This window comes from Amblyomma mixtum, chromosome 9 (genome assembly GCF_055824585.1).
Source record: "Amblyomma mixtum isolate Tamu chromosome 9, ASM5582458v1, whole genome shotgun sequence".
NCBI classification, from domain to species: Eukaryota; Metazoa; Arthropoda; class Arachnida; order Ixodida; family Ixodidae; genus Amblyomma; species Amblyomma mixtum.
Window position 1 is genome coordinate 68,877,857 of NC_143020.1, and position 27,166 is coordinate 68,905,022.

Genomic DNA, 27,166 nt, shown 5'->3' on the forward strand with positions numbered 1-27,166 from the left:
AACAAGATTACGGAGAAACTGACTTACAGGTTTCTGCAGATGGTCCATTGGTCGCAAGGCATGCGCCCACTCTTTAGAGAGCTCTGTGTGTGCGTTCTTTGGGGATGAAGACGTGTGTGAATGCTTGCTCGCGCTTTTTTTTTTAGTTGACTGCGTCGTCAAGGGCAGGTGTTTTCTGGCATGCATGTGAGTCGACACAATACAAAGAACCTGTTGATTTAGTTTATTTGCAACATTATATGCGGCATTTATTTTTCTGAAAGAGAAGTGGAGGAATACAATTGAAATAAAAAGTAACTAGTAGCGTGACACCTCACGCCACCGTAAAATGTTAACGTAAGTACGTTAGCCGTTACAGGTCCGAAATGGTAACGAGCACGTTACTAAGTTGCTAAAAAAGTAACGCTTTACCGGTGACGCCGTTCCTTGTAACGCGTTACCGACAACACTGTTCCCAGATATATAACATATAGAACTATGGCTCTGACACTGGGTATGAGAAATAGTTAAGGCTTCCATTTCCAAACAAATATTGCGAGTGGCATTTGAGATTATAAGACGCTTAAAAGTACTGTCAGGAAGTAAAAAACAGCAATGACATCGAATGCAAACCTTAGTAACTGGCATTCAAACTGCGAATTTATTTTAAAAGAAATGCTACATATCGTAGTGGTCTCGAAGCTTTCTTCAAAATCCTTGTCCCTGTGCCGTTTCAAGAGAAACTCAAGGCAGGAGCTCCCACTTGACTTGAAGCTTGTCGTCTTCAACAAAGCCGTCATTCAGGAGGTCCGCTAGGACAAAGGAAGCGTCTAAAGCACAGCCACAATCCCTCGAAGGTTCGGGCTTTTGGAAACACTTATCAGAACGCCATGTTTTATCCTCGACCTGACGTTCGGCGCCTCCCTTCGGGTGCACGACGCTCAGCTTGATTCTTTGCTCGAATGGCCACAGAACAGCGTCGTCCAGGTCGCCTTTGTACACCGCTAAGCAAATACGCACAGTAACCGAGCCGCCTCTATTACGGAAGTATAGGCCGGGTGACATGCAGTAACCACGCAAGTACACTCTCTCGTTGTAATACCAAGCACGGCCTTCCTTCAGCGCTTTCTCTTCGAGGGATTTCACACCTTTTACAAAAAACTCGCACCGAGTTGCTTGCAGCTGAGCGAGTGTATGCACTTTGGTGATGAGCTCCAGCGTCTTCTGACCATTCTTCCTCCCTTCTGTTCTGGCTTGATCCAGGGCAGCTGTGATTTGGGAAATGCTTCCTGCAGTTTCCGTTCTCATATTACCCAACTGATCTTTCAGTACTTTTTCTAATCGGTTCACCTCTGCGGAAATAATATTTACGGCGTCGCTACGTGTTGTCAAACATTCTTTCATTCCCGCGTTTGACGCTAAGAGCTCACGCAAGGTTTCCTTCAAGTTCTCAGAATTCCGTACTCTGGCTGCCACTTTTTGCCTCAAAGCTTCTTTGATTGTGTTCATATCATGAGACATTTCATTCAACCTGTCACCGTGTGTGCTATTATCAGCAGTGATTCTGTGGAGATAGCCCTTGATTTCATCCGCCTGCTTTTGAAATGCTTGGCTGAAAGTAGCAAAAGACGCATTTCCATCCTTGACGACGCAGTTGCTTTGGGTTTCCAACGAGGCGTTGGTCATCGAGCCCCAAGTTCCCGATCTGAGGTGGGCGCACACTTCGCTGCAGAGGACTTCGATCGAACACTTGGGGCAGCGAGTAGAATGGTGCACACATTCCCGCTGGAAATGGTGGGCGATCATGGAAGCAGCCGCCACATGCTGGCAACCCCGTTCTGCATTCCAGCACTTGACCTGCAAAGCGAACAAGAGTATATCCATTGAAATCACTGTTGCCTCAAAAACTATTGATTTTTTTTATTTTTGTTTTTAAGTTAATTCCTGCTGTGAATTCACGTCAGCATTTGGTTGAGCACAGGGTAGTAGGGTGCTATACAGATTTGTTCTTCAAAATCTGCAACTTCGTACCTGCAACACATAAAGTGCAAAGACACTGCTCCATTTTCACTTCTGCGCTAACCTCACTCTGACTGATATGTGAATTAAAATAAATGTGTTATATTTATACCTTCCTGTACCAGTTGTCTCGATTTTAGTTCTCCCCATTTGCCCTCATTTTGGACCGCCTGCGTACGTACAGACGTACATCGCAGTAAGCAGCAGCAGAGAACGACACTCAACAGCACCCATGTTTGGTTTGGTTTGGTTTGGTTTATGGGGTTTAACGTCCCAAAGCGACTAAGGCTATGAGAGACGCCGTAGTGGAGGGCTCCGGAAATTTCGACCACCTGGGTTTCTTAACGTGCACTGACATCGCACAGTACACGGGCCTCTAGAATTTCTCCTCCAAAGAAATTCTAGCCGCCGCGGCCGGGATCGAACCCGCGTCTTTCGGGCCAGCAGCCGAGCACCATAGCCACTGAGCCACCGCGGCGGCAGCACCCATGTTTAATTGCGCGCATATGCTGCATATCTGGCCACGTTCAGGCAAGGTAGGATCATACGATATCGTTCTCTCCACTTAATAATGCTAGCAAATGTTGAAATGATGGTAGACGGAGACGACAACACAGTAAAACAGCTTCGTCTTTTGAAACTGCAGTCAGAGAAACGCAACGATAGATTCCTACCGCATGAACCCTGTTGAAAATTCCAGCAAAAGTCATGTTGGAGAAAACGGTGGGCCGAATGGAAGTGTTGGTTTCCATGTTGGAGAAAACGGTGGGCTGATTGGAAGTGTTGGTTTCCACGCTGGGTGCTGTTGGAGCGAATGGGAGAGATGTTGGATGCACTAATGGCGACTTTGGGCCACCCTGGATTGAGTGGAAATTGTGGTGGCTGCACTGGCACTTTCAGTAAACAATATTGGGCTGAATGGAAACCACGCTGGACACTTCAGTGAACACGGTGGGACGGGATGGGCTTGGTGGTATCCATCGTGATTATCTCGGTGGGCCTGGCAGGCAACACTGGACTATGTGGAAACCACGGTGGGAGCCTATGGATGTGTACAGTCGCGAGCAAACAATATTAGCACAGATCACTGGCGATCAGAATTCGTAAATCTCACCACGCGGCGCTGCGGTAGGCAGAACTGCCTAACGGGCCGTTTCCATGTTTGCAGCCTAGGGGGGGGGGGGGGGGGGGGGCGGCAGGAAGTAAGCTTTATCAAGCGTGCACCGCCCGAGCGTTGAAGTGCCAACCCTACGTGACTGTGCTTGCGGAATTTATTTTGGCTCGGTTATCATGAGCACAGATGGCTTCTTTTTATTACTGTTTTTTTATGTCCGCGATGGTTTGTCAAAAGGAACTCGCGGGAACAATAGATGATAGCGCTGCTTTTAGTCAGCAGTTTTGCTGTCCGTGGCAGTCCGCTAATTTGCTGTCCGTGGCAGTCCGCAGTAATTTTACTGTCCGTGGCAGACCCCCTTAATACTGTAGAATGGGAACGGCCCGGCACTCCCGTTATCAGCCTCTCCGCCACCCGCAGTGCCAGGCGTTGTCATTCCGGCGCTCTGGTGTTCCGTCATGTGTGCTAATCTTTTTTACCCACGACTGTACCTACTTGTTTGGCATGGCACAAACCATGGCTGTATTTGAATGGCCGATGCTGGGCAGCAGATACTGCATATGCATGTGCCTATATGGTTGACAAAATGAAACTCATCAATGCACTAACAATCTCAGTGGGTCAAATCCATCAAACGTACAGTCTTTGTCAAAAGTAACCAGGCTGCATGGTTTGCTTCTAGCTCGTACAGCGGATCCCTCACAGCTTCCCTGAAGCTGGAATGGTAGCTAAAGGTAAGGGCTGAGGGTCTTATTACCTTCCAACACGTTTTGATCCTTAGGAATAACACAAGGGCTCCTCTATACAAGCTAGAAGCAACCCATGCAGCCTGGTTACTTTTGACAAAGACTGTACACTTGGCACTTTATGCTGTTAGAATAAAAACTGCAAGACAAATTTCTCTTTTTTTACACGTGCATTTGTTGACTTGACAGTTTCAGAAAATTTTTTTAAAAAGTAACGACTTATATACTTGGGCTTAGATTATCATTAGCAAAATATTTGAGAAAAAGTTTAACTTCATTGTTCACAAAATAATAAATTGCAGGTTTGCAGAGCCCTGCATGCCTGAATCTGAACACTCAATTTCATTCAGAAAATTTTATTGAGCGTGCATTTCAAGACATATACTAATTCAATTAACAAATTGTTAACCACATAGCTGGCCACACAGCTTCTTTGTAGAAGGGTTACGAATACAAATATATACACAGAATATTTCGACAAGGCTGCACTCTTATACATGCACCTCGGTACACAATTACCAGTACAACACTGTTTTTCAAAATAGAAATGCAGATATATATAAATACAATATGAGGATATAAATTACACAGCATATTTCATACTAAGAATTGATTTGGTTTTCACGTTGGATGAGAGAACTCCACTATAAAAAATGCACACCTTCACTGTAGTCTCAAGAAAGCATATACCGTGGAGGTTGTTCTCTCGACGCGCGTTTCAACGCTGCCGCCTCTCACGTCGTGCTGCCGATCAAACAGCGTCACCATGTTTTTACGACAACCTACTCTCTACGACTGCTACGTTGGGTATTTTGTTAGCCTTGCTGATCTCCCATCAATATAAAAAAAAACTTCCCCATACAAACAGAAATCGGCATGTAATTTCGTGAATGAGCAAAGCAGCAAGCCATACTGCCGTGAGAACTCAGGCATTTTTCAACCGCAGCGCAAGCAACAGGTCGTTAATTCGCGCGTTTCTACCAGTGGTAATTGCTCGCAATCGCTGCAATTTCTGTGGATGCCGATACGGCTGAATACCCAATAAAAATACCAAAAATAAAATAAAAAGTAGGATACAAGCTTTTTCACAACGAAACCGAAACAAAAACTGGTTGTCACCGCCAGGTGGCTGCCGGTAGCTGTTTTTCTGTATAACCCTCATGGCGGTTCGGGTGCTGCGTCGCGTGCATCGCGCTTCGGCGCTTGCTACAATTCGCTACTTGGATTGTGAGCCGTCGTGAACTGTGTTGTGGTTTGCGTGTGTTTCTTCTTGCTCAAGGGTGCACAATCGCGCAGTGCTGTCGACGTAGCCTATTCGAGGCAAAGTGTCATTTTTCTGGTCTCTCTAACTTTTCAGTCTGTGCGCTTCTTTGTGTAGTCCAGGATGGGTGTCCAGGCACAAAGACGCGCGGGCAGTGTCGCGGTGGAAATGTTCCAAATAAGGCCCGGAATATTTTCTTCTGTGTGACTACGTGGTAGAGAGTGCCGGCTACGTAGCACTCGTGCTGAAATCTCACTGGTTGGTGTAGTGCCCGTGACACGAAGGCAAACAGCGTTCTGCACGACTACGCAATCATCTGAAAAGGTAAGCAGTACTCGTGCATTATCCGAAGCATATAATGCTGGAACGGTGACCTGTCGTACTGCTGCAGTATTCGTGTTCAATGCTATAAAAAGCGTTTAAGGCGCTTTTGTTGTCGCCGCGGTGAGTTGCTCTGCCAAGAATTGTCGCTGTCGGTACTTGTTTTGGCGAAGGGGATGCGACCGTGCGTGCGCTAGCTTTGCATGATTTTGGTATGCGCATGTTTGCGCGTTTTGTTTCTTGTTGAGCACAGATTTGTCCTCGTATATGCCTCGTTCTACGCGTTTCTGCCCATGCTTGTTCACACCACCGCGCACGTTTCAAGGACCGGCACTTTGGCTGTGCGTAAAATGTATGATTGTCTTTCAAGATAGCGTTAGCACTTTGAGGGGGATTGAAACACTTTTTATTCGCCGCGGTTTTTGCTTGGCCCTAGACTGTTGAACCTTAGGTCGTGGGGTCGATCCTGATGGCAGTAGCCGCATTTCGATTTAGGTGAAATGAAAAAAAGAATGCCCCTGTGCTGTGCGATGTCAGCTCACGTTAAGAAATTCTAGGTGGTCTAAATTAATCCGGAACCCTCCAATACGATCAGTGCCCATTTTCCGCATCTGAATTCAAACCCCACTATAAAGAAAGCACTGTCTCAGGTTGCAGTTACCAACGAAAGTTAATTTCCGGCCGTCAGGATCTAATTTTTAAATGAGTATGTGAAGGTTTTTTTTTTTTATGATACCGATAGCGTTTCTGGCTACCCAGAGTATAGGATCTTGCATTTCGATCACTCTGCTGTTTGAAAATTGGTTTCTGAGGAAAACAAGTGACGCAATAATTGTCTCAGTTATTACGATGTTTATCTACGCTTTCGAACGCAGATTTGTTTTGCTCATAGCAAGATTCCTTTACTAGTGCTAGGGGAACTGATGCATTTTAAACAGGGTAGTTTTCCTTTGTATTGAGGCGTATACTTGGGCAAGTATATTTGCGTATACTTGGGCAAGTATATTTTTCGTGATCTTTTTACATTCATGTGATATTCACTGTTGGACCGAGTTCGCATGCTTGTTTTTGTACTCCTGTCATAGTGATAATGGAAAATTGGTATCTGCAGGTGGCACATCTGTCTTCCAGTCCGAGTCAATGGCATGGATTTTGTGGCCACCAGATGAAGTCAAAAGCTGTGTTGTAAGTTGTTACTGCATTGTGCTTTGTTCTTGTGGTTGCCATGAAATGTTCTCTTACTTTCATTGCTCTTTTCCTTAATGCTACTGCTTGGAGCAGTTTGGATTGCTCTGGCCTGATATGTTTACATGTTTATATGAGTAATATTAGTTGGCTGTCAGAATGGGCCGGTTGCAGGCCATTTGAAGTTTTACATTCAATATTGCTCGTCTTTTAACCGTTGCATTCTATGCATGAAGTGCGAAATGTCTGCATGTTCTTGGCTGCATTATGTGATACTATTTGACTACGAATATTAACATTATGATGCATGTGTGTTAACTTAAATATGTGTTTTTATGCCACTCATCGCAGGTCACAGATGTAAAAGAAAAAGTGCACACATGAGAACTGGTTTCATTACTGCTGCCTTGTTTTTGCTAAGCATGGAGAGCTGAGCTAATTGGTTCTGGGTAGAATTATGAGACATCATTCCAGTGTACAAAAACACATGAACGAAGAGAGTAGACTCCATAGACCCCATACTTCAACTGAGGTTGATTTCACAACATGAGCTTTTTACATGCAAAGTGGTACTAGTGACCCCTGTGGCTGAAAAGTGTTTCCTTGACCAGGTAACAATTATTCAATGTTGCAAAAACAAAAACATAGGCGTAAGGTTAGCTTGTCACTCAAGTTGAATGCATTGGCGTGACTAAACATTGCCTACCTGGCTGACCCAACACACATTTGCGTTGAGATAATCTATTTCTTTTTCTGCCTGCCTGCTCCAGTCGCCTTACTTCGGCATTGACGCTGTCACGACTCTGTGACAGCATCAATGCGCAAGTAAGGAGACTGGAGCAGGCAGTTTTCACAGGAGAAATTGTAGCCTTAGTGGTAGAAAGCCAGGTTCGAGAGATGAAGTGTGCTGGGCAGCGCAAGCCGGAAGACAACGCACATTCGCAACAGTGACCTGTCATTGTGCCCTATTGCCATCAGGTGTCACACCGCCTCAAGAAGGCCAGTGACAAACACGATGTACATGTCGTATTTTCAGCTTGGGAAAGCTGGGATGCATGTGCCACCTGATAAATGACGTTACGAAAAAGCCTGCCTACAAAACTAAGCACACCAAACCCCTCGTTAAACATGAGGTTGACATGGTGTACAGCATCCTCCTTGCCTGTGGCAAACATTACATTAGACAGACGAGGCTTGCATCAATGAACGCTTGCTTGAACATTGCAGGACAGCTGATTCATTAAGTGGCAGAGGTCATTTAGCTGAGCACATTCGCCTTTGCTCGCACAAGCGAGCATGCAAGGCGTTTTTGAAAGAAACACATGCCTTGTGCAAGTTTAGCACTTGAAAGGGCTGGGAAATTTTTTAAGCCTTTTGTATCTCTGTTGAAAAAGAGAATTACGTCAGCAGCCCTTCTGCAGCGCTCCAGAAAAAGAAATAGATTATCTGGAGGCAAATATGTTTGTTGGGTCAGCCAGGTAGGTGATGCATAGGCGTGCCGATGTGTTTAATATGAGTGGCAAGATACCTTTACCCCTATGTTTTTTTGTGTTTTGGTTTTTGCCATCCTGAATAATTGTTATCTGGTGGCGGAAATACTTTTCAGCCCCAGGGATCACTAGTACCCCTTTGCACATAAAAAGCCTGTGTTGTGGAATAAACCTCAGTTGAAATATGGTGTCCATGGAGTCTACTCTCTTCATCCGTGTGATTTTGTGTGCCGGAATGATGTCTCATAATTCTCCCTTGTTTTCAGTGAATAAGGAGGGCTTCTGGTGTCTTTTTTTGTATGTGATGGTTATAACAAAGTGGCTACCCATAAACTGTCATTTTGGGCTTAATTGAAGGATCCTTGGGAATTTGTTTGACAGCATATTCCATGGGCACTTTCTTCAGAAAAATCAGTTATTTGTTACCCATTTCACTGCATTAACCATTGCTTCTCATCATGTCTCGAAAGTCATTGATAAGCACAAGCTTTCGAGTACCTGAGGGCTGTGTGAGAAGCCTTCTGACATACTTTAAACTACTGAGGATATCTGAAGACAGATTTTACCAATAATTGTTAGCCAATCCAAACCTCTTGGTTCTATCCCTGACAACCTGAAGCTGACCTGTCAATAATTAAGGCTGGAAACCGTTCTGATCCCCAAACTGTTCTCCTATTTTATTGATGTGCATTTTGCATGAACTGTTAGAGCACGAAATGAGTCCGCATATTACTTGCCACCATAATTCAAACTAATATTTCTATACCACTCATCACGGCTCCCATTCTCTTTACTAATGTGCAATCCAACTTTTTGAATTCACAACAGATTTTCACCCAAATTTAGATTCTTTATTTTAGGCAAGTGTCATCGACTTGAATTTCTCCAAAGCTTTTCATGTTTGTCATTATAACCTTTTAGCTACACTCTCATGCTTGAGCCTTCATTCTTTGATATTAGTGTAGATTCATTGCTTCCTGTTCTACGGCTGGCCTTAAAAAACTTGTACTTCTTCTCTTATGAAGCCCAGCATATCAATATGCAAAATCATAAGGCGTCCCTCATCCTGAGTCACTTTGGGATGTTAAACCCCCATAAACCAAACCAAGCACATTACTAAAGTACATTAATATTAGCCATTCAATAACAGTCTTTGTCTTTATGTCCCAACCTTGTCTTTATGACTGCATTATTCTGAAGGATGCCCCAACTATCTCAGCTACTCTGACTGTATTGACTTTTGCAAGACGGATGAATGGGCTTGTTTGTAATTCATTATGTCAAAACAGCGCAAAGAAGAGAAAGATGAGGAAGGAATGCGACGGTGCGAGTGCTGACTTTCAAGAAGGTTTATTGGAAAGCACATCAAAATATATACACTGTGGCCTAAAAAAAGAATGAAGAAAGGGTGCCTTGTAACATTCACTTTGGATCTGTCAAAAACAAAACGAAAGTTGAATATGAAGCATTTAAGAGCATGAACTCTTTCTTAGGGAGCGATAAAGAAGGTGTGTTAACACATTGATTGCGTTTTTTCTACAATTTCAGTGGCCTCGATCATCTCATGCACAAACTTTTCTGTGTCTGTCTATCACAATGCAGCACAAGAAATTACGCCTCACAGCATAAAGGATGTGGCAAACGATCGCAGTCGCGACAATGAAACATCAGATTCCCCCTGCTAGCTTTGTTCACATCGTAACGGTGGTCTTTTGACCTCTCATTGGCACCTCTGCTAGTTTCTTGCTGAAGTTGATACATTAGCCAGATGGTTCAACTTTAGATTATTACATAGTTTCTTGGCTCTGGACATTGCTATTAACAAATCAGCTGTTGTGTGACACTTGAACTCAGAATTAACTGCCTCCGTTGCCTTGGACAGAAACACGCCTTTAGACATGACCACAAAACCACCTTCTTTATCAGCAGTTGAATGCGATAGGGCCCACCGTCTTAAACCCGTTACAGTTCAGCCTGCGGGCAAGTTTCTGGCATGGTTCAAACCACGACACCCCATCAACCAACGCCCCCTGAAACACACCTGTCACGCTCAGGTCCAGGCACAGGAAGGCAAGACGTCAAAGTATGGCAAACAGCTCCAGAATAGTCCTCTTCGAAGGAACAATGGCAAATTTTGGCCCGTATATGCTTCAAGCAGCAGACGAGGCAGCAACTCAGTGTCGACATTGTGCACCTTGTTTTCAGACACTCGTGCCTTGGCTTCTCTGCTCCGGGCTAGTGAGCGCAAAGTGGCTGCAAAGTGGCATTCCAGATGGCTTTCACCTGGTCAACGGTGCGTGACACCGTCAACCAGCCACTCCCTGGCTTGTTTTCAGGCACAAGAGTTTGACAACAAGGTGCACACCTTCAGCTTGGAGTCGCTGCCTCGTCTGGTCCTTGAAGTGCTTATGGACCAAAATTTTCCGTTCCTCCGAAGAGAACTATTGTGGAGATGCTTGCCATGGTTTGACGAGTTGCCTTTTCCACGCACAGACCTGAGTGTGACAGGTGTGCTTCGGGATGTTTTGATGCAGTGTCACGGTTTGAACCCTCTTTAGGAACTTGCCCACAGGCCGAACTGTGTCGTATTTAAGAGGGTGGGCCCTCTTGCTTTCAACTGCTGATAAACGGTGGTTTTGTGGTCGTATCGAAAGGCGCCTGTCAGTCCAAGGCCACAGATGCAGTGTATTCTGAATTTGAGTGCCACTTACTATCTGATTTGTTAAAAGCAAAGTCCAGTGCCAAGAAACATTAACAATCTAGAGTTTAACCATCAGGCTAATGCCATCAACTTCAGTAAGAAAAATTGTCCAGCTATCTTCTTTACCGCAAAGACCCATAAAGGTGACTGCTCCTTGAGGGTTGTAGTTTAAGAGAATGGAACCTGTCAGAAACAAATCGCCTTCTCTTTGCGACATAAAATTAAGTTGCTGAGCATTGATGACTCCTCTCGTGTAAGATCTGCAGAGAAAGTAACGCAGTTTCTACACAATAACTCTCGCACCAGTTTCATGGGGTGCTATGTTGACATCAAGGATTTATATTACGCCATCCCTCAATCAGGATCAATAATGTGTTGAAGAATTCATTAACCTAAATGGAGCAGTGGCATTCCAAACGTCTCAGGCGTTTTGGTGAATAATTTTGTCGCACTTTTAAGCTCATACCTTCAGTCCACCTTTATTACATTTCAGAATAGCTTGTTTTTGCAAAAAAAACTATTAGCGCCGCTGTTACGTGGCTTATTGCAGGATCTCCAATCCTGACGAAGCATTGTCTAAGGTGAGAGAGGAGTTCAGTCAAAGCCTCAGTCCACTTTGAATCACCACTGAAATTATAGAGGATAATATGTCATCACATTTATTGGATCTCAATCTTGGGTGGTTACACTTGTTGGGCTTACGAGCCAAGGGAAAACAAGCTACTTTTACCATTTTCTTCGGTTCAGTCTAAGCTGGTCAAGAGGTGTCACTAACCTTTGCTTCAAAAATTCCTTAATGAAATCCTGTTTGATTGCCATGACATCCAGTTTTGCCCAGCTCATATGCCGTTTGTCCTTTACTGGATATTTAGAACCTTTGTCAGTGTCTTTAGCCGATTGCTTTAAGCAGAAGTTGAAACATTCTTTTTGTGCCCCCGTCGAGACTGTAACTCCCAAAAGGAAGTTTGTACGTACCTTTCTCTACATCCACAATTGGTCGCACCGGTTAAATAGGCAGTCGAGTTGGCGTCGATATTGTTTTTCTAACCCTATGAAGTTTCAGTACCTGTAGTCAACCGAGATTATCCATCAGAGTCTCTTCGTGCACTGCACAGAAGACATAGTGTGTTCGAACGCCTTGAAATGCGGCTATGTTTACAGTGGGAAAACAGGCAAGTGTGTCACTGAGAGGTTTAAAAGACCACCACGACGATGTGAACAAAGCTTGCGGGAGAACTTTGATGATTCACTGTCGCAATTGCAATTGTTTGCCAGATCCTAAACGCTGTGAACCGGAATTCATGTTCTGCATTTTGCCTGACAGACACAGAAAAGTTTGTGCGTGAGATAATCGAGGCCACTGAAATTTAAAAAAAAACCGTAATCACTGTGTTAGCACACCTTCTTTACGCTTCCTAAGGAAGAGTTCATGCTCTTAAATGCTTCTTTGTCAGTTTTTGTTTTGTTTTACACTCATGCAATGTGGTTGACACAAGGTGCCCTTTGTTCGTTGTTTTTTTTAGGCCACAGTGTATATATTTTGACGTGGTTTCCAATACACATTGGCGATAGTCAGCACTCATGCCATCATATTTATTCCTTCGTTGTCCTTGTCTTGTCTGCATTGTTTTGTCACAACGTATTGACCTCCTTTCCCACCTCTAGGGTTAATGGTATGGAGAAACCTTAACCAGATGCAGCCCCACATACTTGGAGCATGTCACGATACATGCTGCTGGCACCACAAGGGCACTCGGGTTTATCAGGAGATGTCATGATCTGTGTGCTCTTGCCATGCTGCGCAGTTTATGCATAAAAATTTTATTGATTCCAAACTGAAGTATTCCCTAGCTCTTTCAATTTTGCACCAAACTGTTTGATGCTACGCCACCAACTCCCTTTAATCCAACAGCGACACTTGGTACAGCATATGTGTAATCAGTCATCTCATTTGACCACCAGACATCACTGCATAAAAGGGGAAACGCTCGTTTAGGTGTGTTCCATATACTCTACAATACTTTTCCACAACTTAATGTTAAATGTTGCTGCCCCGCTTCAGACCAGGATGCCATCACAACTAAATCAAGAAATTTTTCCTGTTCCCATTGAAGAATAAATCAAATCAAAGTTTATTTCCCATCTAGCACTACAGATGGAGGAATCGTAGAAAAAAGCTGCCCTTGGGCAGCTTGACGAGTCTACAATCCTTATTATTGACAGGGAGGCAACACAAGAGTTTATACAATTTTAAAAAACAAGCACATCAAGGAAGCACCGGAGAATACACGAAACAGCAATATGTATACATAATGAAACTTAAACAATGTTATGCAAAAACAAATTATGTAGTTCATGACGTGAAAAAGAAAACAAATCGAGGTTAATGTGGATATACCTATTTAGAAGAGATGGAAGTGTGTACTGAAGGCATTCCCTACCAAGATTTAGTCGAGGTGTTGGCACTGTCCATTCTTCGCCACGTCTTGTTGGATAGACTGATTCTTTTTTCCTTAGTTCTGCAAAATTTTTAAGATTTGTTACATTCTTCTTGATTTCTGTTTTAAAAGTAACACTGAGGCGATATTTATAAAGATTATGTGCTTTAATAACTCTGGAATGACAAAAGAAAGCTGCACTGGGATGTCGGAACGGTAAATTATATGCATTTCGGAGATATCTTTTTTGCATTAAATGAATACGTTCAAGGTTAGTGAATGTTGTAGTGCCCCACACCAACTGGCAATAGTTTAAATGCGAGTTGAATATTGAATTTTATACCAGCATCTTAGTTTTTGTGGGAAGTATGTATTTTAGACGGCCTATAACACCAGTGATTTGAGCTATTTTTTTCAAGATATAATTGACATGATAATCCCATGACATACTGGCAGAAAATATGACCCCAAGGCATTTAAACTGCTCAACAATTTCTACAGCCCGCGAGTTTAATATAATATTCTCGTGCAGTGGGATAACTTTATTTTTCGGCCTAAATATGACAGCTTTGGTCTTACTCTCATTTATTTGCATCAGGTTAACTGCAGACCAGACCTCAAGAGGCATTGTGGCATTACATTGTTTGATAAGTTCATGAACATTTTCACCCGAAAAAAATACGCTCGTATCGTCTGCATAGATGGAAAACTTTGTATTATCGCTAATGTTGACAATATCGTTTCGGTAAATATTGAAGAGTAGAGGCCCTAGCGTACTGCCTTGGGGGACACCGTAGAAGAGCGGCTTCGGTTCAGACTGTATACCATTTATGTACACCACTTGCTGTCTAAACGACAAATAAGAACTTAACAATGAGAGCGCTTTTTCTCGGATACCATAGTAGTGTAATTTATTTAGTAAGATTTTATGATTTACCAGGTCAAAAGCCTTTGAGAAGTCCACAAATACACCAATGACAATAGATTTGTTTTCAAGTTGCTTTATTATATATTCCTTTTGTTGGAGTAATGCAAGTTCAGTGGATTTGCTTTTGCAGAAGCCAAACGGAAATGGTGTTAGCAAGTTAAATTTATGGATGAAATTTGACATTCTTAGATGCAGCATTTTCTCAAATGCTTTCGAAAACACTGGCAAAATAGAGATTGGTCTGTAGTTGGCGAGGGCGTTGCGATCTCCTTTTTTGTAAAGAACAACAACTTTTGCTAATTGCATTTTTTCCGTAAAAACTGCAGTTTCTAAACAGATGTTAAAGATGTGAGCAAGTATGGGAGCAATTATGTCAACTACATGCTTGACTGGCCGTATTTGGATATCATCAATGTCACAGCTACTGCTATTGTTAAGATTTGTTATCACCGACACTACTTCGTCTACCGTGACTGGTTGCAGAAAAATTGTTTCATCATTCTGAATTCGAACATATTTGCAAGCGTCAGATCCGGCAGCACGTGTTATAGCACGGGTAGCCAAGCTCGTTAAAAAAGTATTGAATACATTAGCCAGTTCGACGCCAGAAACTTCCTTTCCATCAATATTTAATTTTGTTAATGCAGTGCGTGAACTGTCCCGCTGCAGAAGTGTATTTAATCTCGACCATAGTACACCATTTCGAACATTCTTAACATCTAGAAGTGACACGTGATAGGCTGTTCGTGTAGACCGCAGTTTTTTAGTCAATTTGTTCCTATATTTCTTAAATACCGCAAGGTCCTCAACCTTCCGGCTGCTCAAAAATTTTCTGTACAGCTTGTCTTTCATTTGTATTTCTCCGCGAAGCTCTGGCGTTACCCATGGCTTGCGGATTCTGCGACTTTTCACGCGTGTTACAAGAGGAAAGCAGTCGTGATATATCTGTTTAAAGCAATCGACAAACGTATTATAGGCAACATTTGCATCATGAAGTTCAGCTATCTTACTCCAATATACTTTCATGAGCGCATCCCTAAAGGATTTCAATGATGATTCTGTAATAGCTTGGTATGTGATTGATGTGGACTTACTTCCTATTGTACTAGCGTTCTCAATGCAAGCAAACACAGGAAGATGGTCACTAACACAACAAGATAAAACACCAGAAAAAGCATTCAGCTGCATAGAGTTAGTAATAATTAAATCGAGAATAGAATGGCCTTCGCTTGTGACTCTACCTCACCACATTTTCATTGCATGTGGTCCCTCAAAATTATGGAAATAAGTGATATCGCTTGGAGCATTGACACTGGTTTGTTTTACCTTTTCTTTGCTGCTGTTTTTATTTTTTGCAACTGATGTATCAATGGATTGTATGCCTCTTTTCGTAGTGTATCGTCTGCGACATCTCAGCTGTGCTACTGCAGTCACCCTTCTGATGTTACCTTTATATTGTCCCTCTTATTAATACCCCACTAAAAGCCTTCAGAGGACAAAAAACGATGGCTTTTTTATTTTGCTCATTATGGCACACGTCAGGCTTATGTTTAGGGATATAGGAGAGGCCTTTGTCTTGCAGTGGTGCTAGTTATGCTGCTGATGATGGTACTTAATGACGAGCATATGATATATTGAATAAGAACCTCAAATTATTTTTCTTTTTGAGTGCGAATAGCTTCAGTGGTTCTTGATTTAGGCTCACTTTATTCCTGTGGCCACAATACGGAGTTTACTTTTTTAGCACTCTAATACTGGCAAGAATAAAAACTTGTGGATCCTAATTCTTTCATTTCAATCTTTTCTGCAGAGTGCATCGCCCAGTTTTCCCAAGCCCTCATGCACCGGTGGTACATCAACAAGGCTGTTTCATGGGGCCCAGCTGCATTGACAAGTGGCTAAAGAAGAGCAAGAGGAGCATGAACACAAAATAAAACTGGCTGTAGGAGCTTCATCTATTTTGAAATTTGCTGTCTCATTGCGACAGACATAACATTGCTGCATGGCCCCTGCCCCAACATCTCCCAGTCATTCCAACATGCCCAGTCATTCCAACATTACCAGTCATTCCAACATGCCCAGTCATTCCAACCTGCCCAGTCATTCCAACATGCCCAGTTATTCCAACATGCCCAGTCATTCCAACTTGCCCAGTCATTCCAACATGCCCAGTCATTCCAACATGCCCAGCATTCCAACATGCCCAGTCATTCCAACGCATTTTCCATTACCATAATCCACCAAGGTTTCCAGTGTTGGTTTCCAATATTTACATCATTGCCTTTTTTTCCAATAGGGAAGGAATTCCTGATTGTAATTTATTTTACATAAGCCTACTACCGTACTGAAACACCAGACGTAAGTTCCTAATGAAGAATACACCATGAAAAACAGCGGCTTGTATGCTAGTGTGCCGAATAACAAACTGACATTCACTCTGCATGCTATATGTATTACGTGTTGCATGGTCACGGAATACGATGCATGAAAAAAGAAAGGAAATGATTTTAACCTTTTAATGCAATAAAGAATGTTACCTGATTGAGCAACTCGGCGATAGATGCTAGTTTTAAATTGTAAGCAAAAATATCGCGGCTAGTTGTGTTCAGTTTGTGTGCCTTCGCTTGGGACCGAAGCAAATTCCAACGTTGGGGAAATCGTTCAGCTGCAATGGCAGCTGCTCTTGAAAGAGAACTAACTATTCAATGACAAGACCTGTGCTTGCGATAGTTGCGATGACACGCTTAGCTTGTCACACTGAATTCATAACAAAAAAAGGTGCACTCTACTGCATACAGTACCGTATTACGGTGGACCACGACAGCAAAAAGATGGAAAAAACTGAAGCCTCTCTTCTTCGCGAAAAAGCAGAAATAGAGGTCTTTCCTTTGAGTGATGAGCGCACCTGACTGACAGAGCTTGTTGTCCACGGTTTATTTTGCCTCATCTAGCATTACAGTTGTTCAGATTAGCGAGCTTTGACAGTCAGTTAAGGCACAGCATAACACTACACCCAAGCGGCATAATCAACCGGCCCAACGTTGGAAACAGATGGTTTCATTCTGGCCCATTGTATGACCGACCTTCGCCAGTAATATTCGGCCCATTACCTGCGCTACTTGCGTACCTCTCGGACCTTCGCGGGTAAGAAGGTTTATTAACAATGGCTTTTTTTTTCTCTTTAGGCGCAGTACAAAATACCATGACATACGATAAAACACTACGCACGATGATCACCTTTAACTGCCAAATATTTTTTTTTCGCACAGTCTTGATTACTCACACATCCGGAGAGCCAGAAAGAATGCGAGAGTATTAAGAGGGAACTCGGTCCATGCCTAAGAGATCCTTCAATAATGCAGAAATACGTGTCCTTTCCTTAAAAGCTTCCAGACATCTAAGTCATCTATGCGGCTCCATAGGGCGGCTTCTTTAGTCTATCCTGCTTATCCAGCATTTAAAATATGCGGGAAATAAGAGCAGCATTCGTGCACACATTTCCATAGGAAGGTCAGAGAGCCATTTCTAACGGTATCAGGCACTGTCGGACAGTTAGTTCATCAGCGTCTTATCAGCTTTTGCTTTAGGCAGCCTCATCTTCCTGGTTCTTCCCACACGCACCCGTAACCCCCATCACTACTAGTGTCGTCGTCATCGGAGAGTGAAAGCTTACAAGACTCCGAATGATTACCATCATCAGCCTGACAGCGCCCACTGCAGGGCAAAGACCTCTCCCATGTCTCTCCAATTAACCCCTGTCCTGTGCAAGCTGCGGCCGCTGCATCAACGCAAACTTCTCTTATTAACCACCATTCATTTGGAAGTCATCAACCCTCAAACGCGGGTCAATGACATCCTAGTCGAAATCGAGTGGAAAGAATGGGCTTAGGCAGGGCATGTAATGCGAAGGCAAGATAACCGCTGGTCCTTAAGGATAACGGAGTGGATTCCAACAGAATGCAAGCGTAGCAAGGGGGCGGCAGAAAGTCAGGTTGGCGGATGAGATTAAGAACGCTTATCACCGCTGACTTATTGCATGATGTGGCAGGATTTCTTTTCTTCGAAACATGCTTTCCTCACAAACAATAAAGACGATAAAAAAAAGACCAACGCATTGAACGAGAAACAGAGCTTGCAGGAAGAATATAAAGTAGGCAAAGTTGGCAAACAGAGCAAAAAATTAGATTGTTTCAAGTGGAAGTCAAAACAAACAATCAACTTGGGGCATAACTATCCCTAATTAAAGACCACGACGATTGTCTTCGTGGCGAAGATTTCCAGGCGCTTTCTTGCTGCGGGCTGTATTAAGGTTAGGGTAGACTTAAAACATTCCGCAGTGTACGCATTTGAATGATCCGGCAAACCCTCCTGTCCGGGGCTGGTTTCAATTCAATGCACGGTAATGGCTAACTAAGGCGGTTACTCGGGCAATTCAAAGCGCAGCACATGGGCCAAGAAAATAACATACGAAGCAACGGGCTACAATGGTATACCGGAATACAGCTCTAGTACAAAGGAGTGCGACTTTTTGTTAAGCAATCAGAGCGACTGGTCCCGTAAGTCCATTTCATGTTCCGCGTGTTGCATTCGGATTTCTTTTGTAGATATTGGAAGGCTTTTTTCTGGAACAAATAAAGGTTATCGACAGCTCAAGACAAAAAGTGGCTGTGGCGCAACTCACCTCAGCCAGCATAAACTGATCGAGAGCTCCTGAGCATGGTTATACACTGTCCAGCTTTGGTTCACCTTTATTTTTTCAAGACTTCAGCGAGCGCAAACCACGTGCCACAAGTGCAAGATCAAGCGTCCAGAGCGATGGTCGGGGCAGCGGCGGACGTGACCGCCAAGCGCAAGAGCGAGTCAGGTGACTCATCACGTGCGGCCACAGGCGAGAAGGAGCGGCAGAGCAAGCAGCCTGCGCAGCGGTGGACGTGACTGCCAAGTGCGCAGCTATGGCGACGATGAAGAAGAAGATCGAGGCCCCGGCCGCACGCGATTTTCGACATTAGAGGTCAAATCAAAGACCCAGTTGAGCTTCAGGCTAAGGGTGAAAGGAGCATAGTTTTTAGCTTTAAAAGAAATTAGAGGGGGAGGTGGAAGTTGAGTGACTAACCTCTCGCCTCAGCAGCTGATCTAGAGAAAAGTCCTTCCAGTCCACGTCGTCTTCGTCGTGCCACTCGTGGCCGTCCAGCGGACAGACGTGCATGTCTTCCTGGGCGCATTGCTCGTAGCACGAGTCGCACAGCACGTGCATGCAGGACAGCAACGCGGTCCTCTTGCGCACCAGCCCGCAAGCACTGCACACCCTGTTCGACGGAATGGTCTTGACGAAACTCAGAGGTCTCCAGTCGAGGTCCGGGCCGAAGCCAACCAGGGTATATTGGGTAGCTGCAGGAGGCATCCCTCTTCACGTGCGCTCGCTGCCCCGCGGCCTGAAAAAGTGCATTTTTCCGCCCCCTCCGTGCGGGCTGTTATCTATTTCGTTTTGTCGTCAGGGCGACTATCAGAGCGGCGTCCGCTGCCTCTCGCGGAACTTATCGCCTGCTGCGCCCGTTTTTCTGTCGTTATCTCTCCAGCTGCATTCACAACCTCCTCTATACGTAGCTGTACCTCAGGCGGCTTTCTTTCGGAAGGCCTCAAGCGAGTAATAAATTTCTGTCCGCTGCCCAATGGACGAAATGAAATATTGCCACACATTACAACATGAGGATACTCGGTGTGAATTGCTGCAGCCGCTGAGTGGCTATGGCATTGTAACACTCAATAGTAGTATTTCACGGTTACAACATAGCCGCCGAGGTGCGCGCGTTCGAGATTCGCGGGTTGCATCCCGTCCGTGCTGGAGTTTCGACGCCAGCGAAAGCTAAAATTTTCCTTGCAAAACTACCCCGGTTTGTGTTGAAAAACTAGTGTTATGATCGGTTTGTTACAGTGCCCTACATCAAAGGCACAGCTCAAAAATCTCTAGCCTTGGTTTAGGACTTTAAGACCCAAAAATCCTTCCGTCATTCTGCTGATATTTCAGAAAAAAAAGCTTTGCAACCACTTCTTCTGTTCCGTGTTAAACTGATGTCAAAATCAAATTTGTCCGGGGCAAGCTGCGATACAGTGTTATCAGTGCGGAGAGCTAAATATTTCAGGTGAGAAATTTCTGTACCTCGTCACCGACACATTATGATGTTGCGGGCGTGTGTAAACTGTTCAGTTGGCCTACCTAAGCTTTCACACACTTCGCACTGCAATGATCTAATTGATATTTCGCTTACTTAAATGATGATGATGATGATTTTATGGCTCAAGAGCATCTTTGGTCAAAGAGCGCCGTTAGACGAGGTGCTTTCGTCTACACATAGTCGAGTCAGAGCGCCATTTCCGGAGCATTTCTCCCTGAATAAGTCGAGCACCAAGAGAGGAAAAAGAGAGAGAAAGCTTTATGTGCCTTGAGATTACGCGGGTGGCTTCACCGGTGGCCCTACATGGGCACTTTCGCTTATACTGGCAGCAGTTTTTATTGCGAAAGCAATACTACGCTTATGAACGGCCTTTCGCGTAGCGGCGGCCCGTAGCCACGTTTGACCTTTAGAATGACCTCTGACGTCATACCAGGGGGAGAGATGGGCTACCAAGTCGACTCGTTACGCAGCGGTGGCAGGTAGCCACGCGTGACATTTAGAATGACCCCTGACGTCATACCATACCCAGTGACGTCACATCGTGACGTCACAACAAAGCCAAAGTCCAGAAGGTCCACTTTGCATAAAGGAAGACATTTTTTTAAAGCACACTACCAGGCGAAATAGAACATACAGTCTTTGTCAAAAGTATACAGCCCAAGCCTTCTGCTTCTGAGCCCTGCAGCTCGGCTCCTCTTGCATACTCACGGACCCTAATCTCACGAAGGCGGAAGGAATTCAAGTCATCAAGCCTCCCAAGCTTAGTACAGTTAAATAGGCTACACTACTTAGAAGAAAACTCCTTGGGCCGTATATTTTTGACAGAGTACCCCTTTTAACCAGCTCGCCGCCCCGCTGAACCGATATCGTTTTCAAGAGCAGTGCGACCGTGTTGTAACTGATTGCCGGGTAAGGTGATTTTCACTCAGCTGCAAACACAACTCCCAACAAATGCTGACAATTGCCTCTGGCGCGTCCTTCCTGCCGTTTTTCCCGGCAGGGAAAAGGCGAGGACCTCCACAAGCAACGTTTCGGCGTGATGGCTTCGGCAGGAGCCGAGAAGGCCACTGTCGCTAATTCACGCGCGAAGGCAACCTTCTTCAATGCTGACATCACGTAATGGTCGTTAGGTCTGAAGTGAATTATAGCACACAGGGCGGGTCGCTAGGCAGCCACACAGTTTGCAATCGGTAGCCAGTGGTTGGAAGTAGTAAGAGATTATGTTTTTTTAGGGCAGGCAGTGACAGCTGGTCCGGATCATGAGTGGGAAATAACTAGATGAATAAGAATGGAATGGAGGACATATGGCAGGTTCACTAAGATCATGAATGGCAGTTTACCAATATCCCCCAAGACAAAAGTATACAACAGCTGTATCTTACCGGTACTCAACTATGGGGCACAAAACGTGGAGGCTAGCAAAGAGGGTTCAGCTTAAGTTAAGGACAAAGCACCGAGCTATGGAAAGAAAAATGATAGGTGTAACGTTAAGAGATCGGAAGAGGGCGGAGTGGGTGAGAGAACAAATGCGCGTTAATGATGTCCTAGTTGAAATCAAGAGGTAGAAGTGGGCTTGGGCAGAGCATGCAATGCAAAGGCACGGTAACCGCTGGTCCTTAAGGGTAACGGAGCGGATTCCAAGAGAAGGCAAGCGTAGCAGGGGGCGGCAGAAAGTTAGGTGGGCGGATGAGATCAAGAAATTTGCGGGAATACGGTGGCTACAACTGGTGAAGGAAAGGGTTAATTGGAGAGACACGGGAGAGGCCTTTGCCCTGCAGTGGGCGTAGTCAGGCTGATAATGGTGATGATGATGATGTTTTCGCACATTCATTTAAATCGGGAGGGATTTTAAATGTTAATTTACTAAACTCGTGGACCTCTGTATGCTTTACCGCACTACCTAATTATATCTGTCATGGCGTGGTTTTCCAAACTCTATACAATATTTCCGTGTTTTATTTGTGTTACATAAGTGGTTGTGTGCTTTCTGTTAGTTTTTTTCGTGTAGCAGTTCTTCGGCTTCCACATGTGTGCCTACGACCTCTGCTTCGCCCAGCGCTGGATTAAGGGGGGGTCTAAGGGGGCTGGAGCCCAGGGCCTCACCTCCGACAGCAGGAGAAGGGGCCCATTTATTCTAACATGCTTAGTATATGGGACCGCGGGCAATGGAACTTTGAGCGACACGTATGAAGCGAGAAAACCAGAACGAGGGGATGGGCCCCCACCTTATGTAACTTCGTTTAGCCGAATCAGTTGGGGAGAGCTTGTCGAGCTGCAAAAACTGGAATCCCCCGCCTCCCCGGAGGGGGCCCCCTTTCTTACGAAGCGATATATGGATTTGCTTACGGATTGCGGAACGGTTTTTTTGGTTTCCTCAATCCCCCGTCCAGTGGAATCTGAAGGTGTAGTGTGTTTGAGAAGCTTAGCGTCGGCATAACATCCGTTTCCACAGAGCGGAGAGGTCGGAGTCCCGCCTCGCCGCCAAGCATTCTGCTGGAACTGCTGTCATAATCCATTTAAAACCCTCTAATTAATTTTTAAAACAACACTTATATCCGCTAATATGCACTGCAGTGCTAGATGTAAAAAATACTTGCTTTGCGCCCTCTGCATGACTTACAAATGTAAGGAAATGCAACGCTTTAATGTCACAAGTATGATTAGAGCAGGGTAGGCAAAAAGTGTTCTTGCCTTCGCTGGTACAAATCTTGAGTTTGCTCCCCCCCTTATGCAATGCCCTCGGGCCTTTAAGGGAAAAAATAAATGAAATGCAATGAAATCAGAATTCGCCGCAGAATTTTAAGCGGCGTCTACTTGTGCGATTATCATATACAAACTGTTCAGAAAATAAAGGCGCAGAGTAGAATGCGTCTCCCAGATACGAGGGTGGATTGTTCGAGTTCGAATTTCACACAGATACGACGTTTGGTCCTCAGTATTTTTAAAGCGAAAAGCTTCACTACGCTAGTCAACACCGCGCTTCGCGTGAGCCGGCGTATGTCGAGCACGAGTGACGTCACGCACGGCGCAGGCTACTGCGCGTGTGCGCCGCCGCTTCGCCTCCTCGCCACCGTTTGACCTTTCGCCGCGGCCTTGCGCAGTGCGCATTTGAAAGGAGGGGTATACAAGGCACGCTTGCCCATAGAACAGGCGCACGCTGCCGCGCGCTATGCGTCATCGTTTGAACATGGAACATTCAACATGAAAGGAGAAGAGTGTGATACTACCGATACAGTAGTGATCATAAAGCATAACCACCAGCTAAACCATAAGCATCACCGCAGCTTTTCACTTCGAGATATCCAGGCTTAACCTTAACTAAGCCCCAGCCAATTTTTTTTATAAACACCGGGTTTTCTTCTTTAGCGTTACCAAATTGAAAAACAAATCAGGCTGTGCTAGCTTCTTGCAATCCCACAGTTTCACTTCGTGCTCCGGCGGCCACTAGGAAAGCGAAACACTCGCTTATGATTTTATGTTTAGGTTATATATAGGCTTTAACGTCCCATATGAAGTCCGGCTATGCGGGACGCCGTAGTGAAAGGCTCTGGATAATTTCAACCACCTCGAGTTCTTTAAAGTACACAGATATCGCATAGTGCACGGGCCTCTAGCATTTCGCCTCCTGCGAAGTGCGACCGCCGCGGCAATTTATTTTGTTCGTTCTTTTTTCTTGGGATTGTATTTGTAGAGCCAGGTGAAATTTTAATTTTTGAGGAAATAAAAGGTGCAGTAACTGCCTCACTTCTAGGTGGACACCTCAACCGTGTCTTGAGGGGAGGGAGGAAGGTATGAATGAAAGGCGAGAAAGAGGTGTCGTTGGTTTATTGGTTTATGGGGTTTAACGTCCGAAAGCAACTCAGGCTATGAGGGACGGCTTTGTGAAGGGCTCCGGAAATTTCAACCACCTGGGGTTCTTTAACGTGCACTGACATCGCACAGTACACGCGCCTCTAGAATTTCGCCTCCATCGAAATTCGACCGCCGTGTCCGGGATCGAACCCGCATCTTTCGGCTTAGCAGCCGAGCACCATAACCACTGAGCCACCGCGGCAGCAAAAAGAAAAAAAGGCGCCGCAGTGAAGGTCTCCGGAACAATTTCGACCACCTGGGGATCTTTAACGTGCTCTGAAATCGCACAGCCCACGGGCGCCTTTTTGCATTTCGGCTTCATCGAAACGCGGCCACCGTGTGGCTGATTTTGAACCCGGGTACTCGGCTCAGCGCCGAGCACGATCACCACTGATTCAGGACTTAAATTCTGCTATTCAAATGCGTCCCATGAGGGCAGTAGTAAACGTTCATCGCGTAATAAAATTAATTTTAATAACTTTTTAATAATACCCTCTCGGGGCACTAATGAACGAGTGTTTCTACTTCCTAGCCGCTACCGGAGCACTCAGCTCAACTGTAGTCAGCTAGCTCAGCCTGCGTTTCTTTAATGTGTCAGCATCAGAACAGTGCTGCGAACAAAAATCCGTCTGACGGCTTCTGCACAGCGTCACTGAAAGAGGAGAGTAGGCGGCGCGCGCAGCGTGCTGCAATGCAGCCCCGCAACTTCCCCGTCGGCCCACGTGGCTATTCCGTGGCGTTTCGGCGCTCGGCCACAGACGGACACGTGTCGCGCGTTCCAAGAGTCGCGTTGTGTTTTGTGCCCTGTAAAGCTAATGCTAATGCGTTACTGTTGCATGAATCCCATTGATCGCACTTCGTTCTTTTAATTAGATGGAATTACAATGAAACATGTGATATATTCCAGTAGTGTAGCGGGGGGTCAGTTGAGGGAAAGGGAGAGGGGCCCACATGTGCATTAGCCGAGGGCCCCCCTTTTTTCTTAATCCGGCCCTGGCTTCGCCTGGCGGTTGTTGGTTGGGCGGTTTTAATTCAATCGGATTTGTTTACTTGCCTTCAGGAGGATCTCTGCCTTACCTTCCTGTCTATAAACCATAGTTAAATCAGTTATCCATGATGGAAAATCTGTCGGGGATGTTTCATTCATCATGGGGTAGTGCACAGGTGAATTGCATCTTTCCCCGGCATCCACGTGCCGTGGACTTCATGCAAATTAAAAGCCCCAAATGAAGGGCGATAGAGTCAAGTGAAACATGGAGATGAAAACAAGAGATTCTAAGTTCGATGAACTGACTATCGGAGCAGCCGATCTACACTTTCAAAGCGCAAAGTTGCTCATTCAAAACGCAGATGGCACACGCCGGCACGTCGTTATACCGGCGTGTATAACACTATCGACTTGTATAACATTATCGACGTGTATAACCCTATCATTTTTTTTTTTAGTAAAATCTGAAAGTTGGGCATTTTCTGGCTTTGTTGCCCCTTGTCCGGGAGCGAAAGGTCAATGTACTGTTAAGAAATTTGCATTAGAATTTAAGAAACATTTCCCGACGTTACGATTCAAACTCTGGACTCTCTGATGACATAATAGGACAAGAGTGACGTAAAACGGTGGTAATGGAAACGAGGACTACGTGATTGCTAGCGGCGAGCGCTGCGTTCCCGCCTAGCAGCAGCTGAAATGAAAAGTACTGCCGGCCGGAAGTTGAAGGCCTCTCTAACCCGTCCCAGCTTCGTTTACGTTTGCGCCAGCGTTACAATGGATCTCGTTCCGATTCCGGCAGTGAAGTTCTCGCAAAGAACTGCGGCTTGCATTCAGCGATCTAAGCCCCACACAGCGTGCGATGCTTTTGAAGGCTGAGGCGGAGGGTATGGTGCGGAAATCATAGCGCCGATGAGTCGGCAGCGTCGCTGCCACAGCCGAGCCACCGTCACGACTAATGTGTAGCGACTGGCACGTGCGGGCATATTGAAATTCCGCAATAATAGTCCTCCTAGGGTTTCGTATCCAGCCCAGAGTCTCGGCACGTTGACAAAGCGAACACGCCGAGCAGTGCATTTGCTGACATGGAGGCGCGTTGAACACTGGGTGCACACATCTTTTTCTTTGTCGCTTGGGCTGCCGTTGCACGAACTTTGTCCGAGGAGCATTTAGAGAGGCACTTGGAGGTCCTTTGCTGCGCCGCCCTTGTAAATCGAGACGCTTAACGAAGCCATGCAGGCACGAAGAACGCATAGCCGCGAAGCACCCCCGGAACTCAGCTGGCCGCCTGTTGCGCCGCCTATTGCAGGTTTTCTTTGACTTCCAACATTCAGTTCGTCTTTTTTCCGTCTTCCTCGCGTGATACCAGAGCACTAGTGGCTTCAAAACAAAACTTATATTCGCCAATATCGATCAAACCCGTAAGCTTCATGTGCTTTTGTCAGCCTTGTGGTGTCTCTATTCTCGTATTTCATCACCACGCCTGTACTTACGCCATTGGCTTGTGGCGGCGATATCTGCATTTTAATTTTTGCTCGTTTCTACCGTACAAGATCTTTGTTATGAGAAATAGTGGGGTTTTTGCGCTTAGAAGTTGGTATTCAGTCGATGCAAGCCAACTTCAACTTGTGTCCCTTAAAAGTTGGTAGCATTTTCACATTTTTGTGGCGCCTTTTATTAGTCCATTTCTAGTATCCTTTAACTGGGATGATACCTCCACTTCTTCTCTCCTCTGTTTCTTGTGATCAGGCATAAACCGCGTCTAGACATCCCAAGTTTGCATTTTTGACCAGGATAGGGCAATAAGGATGGTACTTGCACAATGTTTTAGCAGAACGAGTTTCATTTTTTTTTTAGGTTCAATTGTGGAGCACTGCCGTTATAAGGCGTAGAATGTAATGGTAAGGAAGAGCGATTAAGCTTTACTCCTTTCAGTTATGTTAGAAACCTGTGCATAGCAAGGTTGAATTGCCC

General features: G+C 45.0%; 1 protein-coding gene and 1 long non-coding RNA gene across 4 annotated transcripts; one reads left to right on the forward strand and one right to left on the reverse strand.

Annotated features, from left to right (window-relative positions):
- Window positions 1-617: 617 nt before the first annotated feature.
- On the reverse strand, window positions 618-19,651 carry LOC149329554 (uncharacterized). Of its 3 annotated transcripts, XM_089560295.1 has the most exons (3): window positions 19,296-19,641; window positions 13,258-13,335; window positions 1,709-1,836 (listed from the first exon to the last, which is right to left on the reverse strand). In XM_089560295.1, exons 1-2 carry the CDS (start codon window positions 19,581-19,583, stop codon window positions 13,330-13,332), a joined length of 294 nt encoding a protein of 97 aa, XP_089416421.1. In that variant the 5' UTR covers window positions 19,584-19,641; the 3' UTR covers window positions 1,709-1,836; window positions 13,258-13,329. The 3 variants fall into 3 exon arrangements, 2 of the variants coding, with proteins under 2 accessions (XP_089416420.1, XP_089416421.1); XM_089560294.1 differs by lacking the exon at window positions 13,258-13,335 and having other exon boundaries at window positions 618-1,836; window positions 19,296-19,651; XR_016285579.1 differs by lacking the exons at window positions 1,709-1,836; window positions 19,296-19,641 and adding an exon at window positions 18,864-19,273 and having other exon boundaries at window positions 9,964-13,335.
- On the forward strand, window positions 4,123-16,140 carry LOC149329555 (uncharacterized). Its single transcript, XR_016285580.1, has 3 exons — window positions 4,123-5,443; window positions 6,552-6,625; window positions 15,993-16,140. It is a non-coding gene; the product is annotated as an uncharacterized LOC149329555 (long non-coding RNA).
- Window positions 19,652-27,166: the final 7,515 nt, after the last annotated feature.

What these genes read in the sequence shown, in the direction of transcription:
- LOC149329554 (XM_089560294.1), bottom strand. Translation starts at nt 19,583, where the DNA reads ATGCCTCCTGCAGCTACCCAATATACCCTGGTTGGCTTCGGCCCGGAC. An exon ending in ATCAGCTGCTGAGGCGAGAG is followed by an intron (nt 1,837 to 19,295) that starts GTTAGTCACTCA and finishes TTCGCTTTGCAG; the next exon opens with GTCAAGTGCTGGAATGCAGA.